Below are 7,175 nucleotides of genomic sequence, written 5' to 3' on the forward strand. Positions count from 1 at the left end.
ATATCCCCGCAAAAGGGCAGCCCTCCCACTGTCGCCCCTATTCCCAGCTGACCAAAACCAGGCTTTCATGGCCTCTGCTACAGGCCTGGCTGCCGTGCTGCCAATTGTTCAAATGCTGATCCTTTTTATTAGTGCCACCCAGCCTATTTTAAAGTGACCCCATGTGTAGGGTGACCATATGTTCTGTACTGGCCAGGACAATCTTTTTTAAGCCATCCTGACTTTTTGGTTAAAGTGAGCATTTCTCCCATTTGCTCTTGCCAACTTGATCAGTTCGGGAGGGGAGCAGGCGGGGCTCAAGTGAGCAGTGACAGCCTCGCATGGCAGGCAAACAGAGCTCAAATGAGCAGCAACCCCAGCAGGCACAGGGGTTCAGGCGATCACCTAGGGCCAGCCCCATAGGGGAGGGAGGCGCTCGGGGAAGCCCCGCATGGTGTCCTGTTTTCCCTTTGGGAAATATGGTCACCCTACCCATGTGGGACATTTGCTCGGCCCATAACAAGATCATCACTGGACACGTTACTAGGAGCCCATCCCATAATCTTCAGCGCAGCTGCACATGTGAACCAATGAGACAGAGAGAAGCAAGAAGTCCCTTAAATAGATCCATGCCCTTTTGACCTGGCAAACTTGAAGAGCTCCATGGCCGACCTGGCGTCTTCCACAGAGGAGTGGCCCTCTCTGCCAGTCTGTAAAACAAAAGAAGGGCGCCAAGAGTGACGCAGTGCAAGCAAAACCAGCCTGGAAAGATCAAGGTCTCCAGACGGACATTCCAGGCTTTACTGAAACAACGTTGTTGACAATGAGGTGCCCCTCAGCTGTGTATGTCATCTCTGGTTGAGGGATCACTATGGCATCCAGGCACATACACAACCAAAGGGCAGTATTATATGGAGTGGGAGGGGTCCTCCTAGCCTCTCTTCCCTTTGCACCAGGTACCTGCCCCCTGAATGGGAATTACACACATGTATCAAGGGGAGAGTAGAACTCATGGTGTCAAGCCGTTCCCGAAAGAGTGGAAAAATCCTAATACGCAGGACTGGGAGGGTGCTCGTTCTGATCACAAGATGGGATAAAGGAGAGGAGCCTTAGATGCTGCAACATTCCCTGCAGGAACCCTGCACCCCCCTGAAACACCAACAGACCAGAGTGATTTTACTAAAGGAAAATACGAGACGGGTGGAGGTAATAGCCAGAAAGTCTCCCAGTAAGAGTCTGTGTGCCCTTTAGTATGCAGAGTGTGGTCTTCTTGCCTGCTGGTCCCAGGGCCTCCCATGTGCTTGCCTTGGAGCCATCAGCTCCACACTTCTATTTTCCATGCTGATTTCCAGGGAGGTTAATGCAGACTGCACTGTATCATTTCTATAATGATAGAATTCCAGGCAAAACTGTTTCCAGGTAGAGATGCCTGAAGAGAAGGTGCCAGGCAGGGATTGCAAAATGGGACTGGCTCTCAGCAAGCTCATGCTGAATCTCAGCACTCCAGCGTCTCCATCACAATCTGTAGCGAGCACAGAAATGAGCTCCGTGATTAGCACGTCAGCTCCATAATAACTCCTCTGCAGTCCCTAGAATGCATCACTCATTCCACAGCCAGGCCGAGTGACACTGTGATTATTTTATTACTGTGTTTATAAAAGTGCCAGTCAGTGCAGAGTTGGCTGTTGTTTCTGCCAAGAGCAGACATCCTGATGAGTCAGGGCAGAATTCCCTCCAGCTGTCCCCACACGAGCTTGATGCTACCCATGGCACAGCAGACACTTGCCTAGGGGGTTGTGACTCCTGGGCCTAATTCCAGGGTCCAGCCTGACGGTTCTCCTAGATGTCCATAAACTCCATTGAGCTCCTCCCCAATATTTAATGGTCTTCTTCAGAGCAATGGTGCCAAAACATGAACAAGGGGTTCTTTCCACAGCGTTCCTCCACCCTCAGTGAGATGTGAGCAAAACATTCCCCTCCTTCCCAGCACCATCCGTCCTTGCCCTACGTTCTCCAGCCCTGCACCTCTTCCCCTGCCACGCTTCTCCTCCCTGCTATATCTAGGTGGCTGCCGTACCCAACATCCATTTTCACAGTGACAGCAGTGGCGGGTGCATTGTCCTGCAGTCTCTGGCAGCGGGGCAGGTGGTGGGGACTCAGGGGACTGAGTCTCTCCACTCTGTACAGCAGCAGCTTGGCCCCTCTCCTCTCCTGCTCCTGAGTTGCATCCATGGTGCAGGGACTACATGAGTCCCTCAGGACACGGGAGGGGAGTTCCCCTTGCAGCACTCAAGGGGCTGAACATTGTAATGAACAGAGCTGGCTGATGCATTTTGAGGCTGGTCAGAAACAATTTGTGGTTGGCTGCCTCCAAACAGAACCAGTTTCTGCCTCTGACAATCACTGGCCGGTGCCCAGAGCTTGGCTGAGGATTGGGTGAGTGTTTTGCAGGCAAAGGGATTGTTAGATCCTTCTTCTCCAGCTTAATGCTGCAGCGTGGAGCCTGCCTGTCTATTCCTTTCATTTGTAGTCATTGGTTTGCATCAGTTTAACATCAGTTGCATTTTCAAACCCCTGCACAAGGAAAAGGACTAGAAATTGTCTGTTTTAAGGTAAAACCAAGATTCTCCTGCACAGGGCCCAAAGGCAGCTCTACTAGCGCAAGGATTGCCTGCCCCAGCTCATCAGTGCTATTACTTCTCACGAAGAGTGTCCCATAAGATCACTTCCAGGGCTTGGGGACAGGAATGCCAAGCAATGATTTGCTTATCCAAAAGGTGGCCATGACCTCCAGTGCAACCCCTAGACTGTTGCTGGGTGTTCTAATATTTGGTCCAATTCCCACTTACCCCCAGCTTGTCTTGGACATGCCCAGAGCTCTTATAGGCCTGTGAGACTCTCTCTTTCTCTGGGCATTTTCTGCCATCACAGCGGCATCTGGGCCTGGGCCTCATCCACCAAGCTGCACGTGTTCTGACTGAGAGTGGGCCTTTGGCTCAGAGAGATGCGTTTCTCCCACAGTGCTGCGCAAGCTTCAGCGTTGTACCAAGACAGCTGCCAATCAGCTTTCGCTTCTTTTCTGCACTGCCTGGAGAATTCTTCCTGTGCTGCTAACACTCCGCTCTGGGTACATGGAGGCAGAAAGGAGCAACTGGAGTGACTATGCAGGATGCATCCATGGTTCTGTCTCCATTATCCCACATCTGTGAAGTCCCAAGTGCTACCAGTTCTCATCGACTTCAGTTCCTGACGTCCAAGGGAGCGGAGGGCACTCACTGCCTCCCAGGACTGGGCACTTTCTGAGAGGATCTTGCCATTTTCTCTTATCTGCAAACAGTCACAATGTTTAAGTGGCTTGTATTCATTAGAGAAAGGCTGTTGCTAGGCCACACCAATCCCTCTCATTGGTGAAAATGGTTCCTTGCAACCAATCAGTGGGTCTTTGCTGGAGTTCACACACACTGAAGCGTTAAGCGACTGGCAGATGTGCCTATTCATTTTTAGCTCACACCTATTGCTCCTGCTGGCCAAGCAGGTTATTAAGGGTCCTGTGATTTTAATTTTTAAACTGACTGTAGGTTTTCTGCCTTCAAATTTACAATCCCAAGAGAAACAAGAAGGCAGCCATTCATGTGGCAAAGGTACAGGGATGAGATACAGGATGCCTGGGTTCTAGCTCTGACTCTGCCACAGACTCCCTTTGTGGCCTTGGCCAACCCACTTAATCTGTGCCTCTGTTCCCCATCTAGAAAATGGGATTACAATCCTCCCTTCCTCAGTCTTGTCTAAATGGACAGTAACCTCTTCAGGGAAGGAGCTGTCCTTCACTATGTGTTTGTACCTAACAATGGAACCTCTTGAGCAGGGGTGGGCAAACCACAGCCCCCAGGCTGGATCCGGCCCACACACCCTCAAGCTCCTGCTGGGGAGTGAGGTATGGGGCTTGCCCCACTCTGGCCGGGGAGCAGAGTTGGGGGCTGCTCCATGTGGCTCCCAAAAGCAGTGGCATGGCCCTACTCCGGCTCCTATATATAGGGGCAGCCAGAGGGCTCCGCTTTGCGTACTGCCTCTGCCCCAAGCACCACCTCTGCAGCTCCTATTGGCCAGCCCACAGCTCTGTGTAGGAGCTGGAGTGGGGACATGGCTGCTGCTTCCAGGAGCTGCTTGAAGTAAGCGCTGCCTGGAGCCTACAACCCTGAGCCTCTCCCTGTGGCCCAACCTCCTGCCCCAGCCCTGATACCCTCCCAACTTCTGAACCCCTTGATCCCAGCCCATCCTCCTGCACCCCAAACCCCTCGATCTCAGCCCAGAGCACCTTCCTGCACCCCAAATCCCTCATCCCCAGCGCCACCCTAGAGCCCACACCCCCAACCAGAGACCTCACCCCCTTCTGCACTCCCACCATACAATTTTTATTTCCAGATGTTGCCCCCAGGCCAAAAAGTTTGCCCACCCCTGCTTTAGAGACTACTGTAATACAAATACCTCCCACTTCTAGTCTTGGGAATCTGGGGTTACCACAAGGAAAGGTTTTCTTTTGTCTTTTAAAGCTAGAACTGTGATAAAAAGAAAATCACACTGAGCATTGTGAAATACTCCAGATCCTCTCCTCACCATCCCCTACTGAAGGCCCCATACAAATAAAACTTTAACAGCTCCGCAAGAGCTAGAGTTTACTGGGGTACATCAGAAAATCCATAGCCCACAACTTCCATCAGAGGACCAGGAGAGCCAGGGAATCAGAGGCAACAGGTCAGTAGTGACAAATTCTGTGAGATGAGTTTCCCAGCTCGGAGTCAGCACTTGTCTCCCTCAGCTGCTGCTGTTTCAGCCCCTCCCCCCCGCCCCCCTTGAATGATCTAGACACCTTGCAAAACAAGCAGAGACCTTGTCCCTGGCCCAGAGAGGGTACAGTTAGACACGCACAATTAGCGAAGGATGCAAACAAAGAGAGGCAGTACAAGGGAAAGGAAGCACAAGGGGAACAATAAAATCATCCAGTTACTCAGCAAGGCTCTGATCCTGCAGCGAGCTCTTCACAGACAGACCCCTGCACCAACCTGCAGCCCCACTGACTCTAACAATGGGCAAGTCCATAGACACAAGTGTGCAGGTGTAATAATGGGGCATTGCATAGGAGCAGAGCTCATTGCGGGATGGGGACAGAGGCACATGCATATCTTGATGGTTCCATTAACTTTCTCCACATCCAAGTGCCTGTGGGAGAGGAAAGGCTGCCAGGAATGTACATAAGGTCAGGGGGACGATCCATTATAGGATTCAAATTGCAAGGTGCCCCTCTACGAAAAAAGGCTTTTAACAGAATTAAAGGGAAAAAAGCTTAAGAAGAAAGATGTGAAAGCAGAGCTCAGCTGGAATTGTCAAATGTTGCTCCGGGAATGGCTGTTGCTAGACAGAAGTAAATGTCTTTGTGTCACCTCACCTTCGCTTATTGGTTAAAATTCACTCCAATGACAGGCTCGTCAGTTACCTGCTATTGCAGCTGACTGAAAAGCTAATTTGACAAAAAAATTTATAAGATCCTTGAGTTCACACTGCTAGGATTCCTGGGCTCCTAATAGTCATTATTCAGAAGTATTTGGATGAAAGCCACTTATTTGCAAATCTTAAAAGTGACACGAAATTTAGTGTAATGAATATTCGTCCAGACATTCACTACTTGTCATCCTCTTGCTTAAAAGTGTTCAGTCATCCAGTCGGGGAGCAGAAACACCATCATGTGACTTGGGTGATAGAACAATGCAGATAATAGCTATTTGACGCAAACAGTGATTCACTGAAACTTAGGTGAATATTCACGAACATTCTGAGAAACTCCACGCTAGCTCTTGAATGATTTGCTAAGCAGCAAAGGGGCTACATTTGTAATGCTGTTCATAGCAAATACTCCAGCCTGCCATTCTCCTCCATCAGCCAGACTGGGTCCTCGGGAAACCCACATCCCTTTCAGCAGCTACAGCAGGGTCATCAGTAACAGCCCTCTCGACCCACTAGTTCTGGCGTGATTTTCCTCCTTACCTGGATGCTTTTCTTGAGCAGCTTTTCACAAAGGACCTTGAGGGAGACCCGTCTGGAGTTTCCCAGCCCGCTTTCCTTTCTCAGCAGCCAGTCATTGCACGTGTCATAGACTCGGTAGCGCCACATGTTTTCTTTCAGTGCTTCAAAGTCATGACGTAAATCGTGGCCAACCACCAGCTTGTCTCTCAGGATCTGTAAAATCTGGAAAAGGTGGCAGAGAAGCACCACTAACACCACGAAAAAGCCCCAAAGGCCAAGAGAAGCATTGACGGTTAAGCCTTAGCTCTGTCATTATAGTCAAAACTTTCCCAAAGGCAAGGGGACTGTTCAGAACTGGGGCTTCGGGCTTGTTAGAGACAAGGACAGGTGCAGCATGCACCTGTCTCAAAGACTCGTGCTTGCCAAAGGCTTCTGACATTTTCTGTTTGCCTCACACAGAAACACATGCATTTAAGTGATATTTTCAGAAGCACTCATCACCCACAGTTGGGCCCAGATTACCAAAAAGGGCTCAGCACTCAACAGCACTGAATGAGGGAAAATCCAGGCACAATTGTTGGTGCTGGGCCCTTTTGAAAATCTGTCCCTTCCAGTAGATCTGATACTCAAGACAAATCACAATTGTAAATCTGAACATCACCTACACTGAGGCATTTTAATGTGCAGCATTAAATTAAGAAATGTTCTTCCAATTCCATTTCTTTAGCATGTGGTATTTTATCTTTATTTCTGCATTACTTATTTTGCTTAATGTTTTCGCTTTCTTGTCGGTATCTTATTTAAATGCAGCATCAGTCAGAGAGCCTGTAAGTGCTCATATCCATAAGACTCTGTTTGTAGCTTCCTCTATTCTCAACTTTGGCCTCCACACTACTGGGTGAAAACAATTTCCATGACCAGTGTGGGTCTAGAGTAGTGGTTTTCAACGTGGGATCTGCAGAGTATGTCTAAGATTTCCAAAGGGCTTTGCAATCCCATTCAAAAAATTCTGAGAGCGCCTGTCATAAACAGATAGCTAAGGGTTAATGTTTCTTTCACCGGTAAAGGGTTAACAAAGGGAACCAAACACCTGACCAGAGGACCAATCAGGAAACCGGATTTTTCAAAGCTCAGGGAGGGAATGTTTGGGTCTGTGTCTTTTGTCTGTCTCTCGGCTA

At 49.5% G+C, this 7,175-nt stretch overlaps 1 protein-coding gene across 1 annotated transcript in view; it reads right to left on the reverse strand.

Annotated features, from left to right (window-relative positions):
• Window positions 1-442: 442 nt before the first annotated feature.
• The window catches only part of ISG20 (interferon stimulated exonuclease gene 20), a 10,173-nt gene continuing 3,440 nt past the window's right edge, over window positions 443-7,175 (reverse strand). Inside the window, exons 3-4 of the mRNA XM_032806520.2 lie at window positions 6,019-6,219; window positions 443-689 (exon numbers count right to left, since the gene is read on the reverse strand). Of these exons, the coding sequence (XP_032662411.1) occupies window positions 597-689; window positions 6,019-6,219 (294 nt within the window). The 3' untranslated portion in view covers window positions 443-596. The remainder of the gene's footprint in view (window positions 690-6,018; window positions 6,220-7,175) is intronic.

Source organism: Chelonoidis abingdonii, chromosome 9, assembly GCF_003597395.2.
Source record: "Chelonoidis abingdonii isolate Lonesome George chromosome 9, CheloAbing_2.0, whole genome shotgun sequence".
NCBI lineage: Eukaryota > Metazoa > Chordata > Testudines > Testudinidae > Chelonoidis > Chelonoidis abingdonii.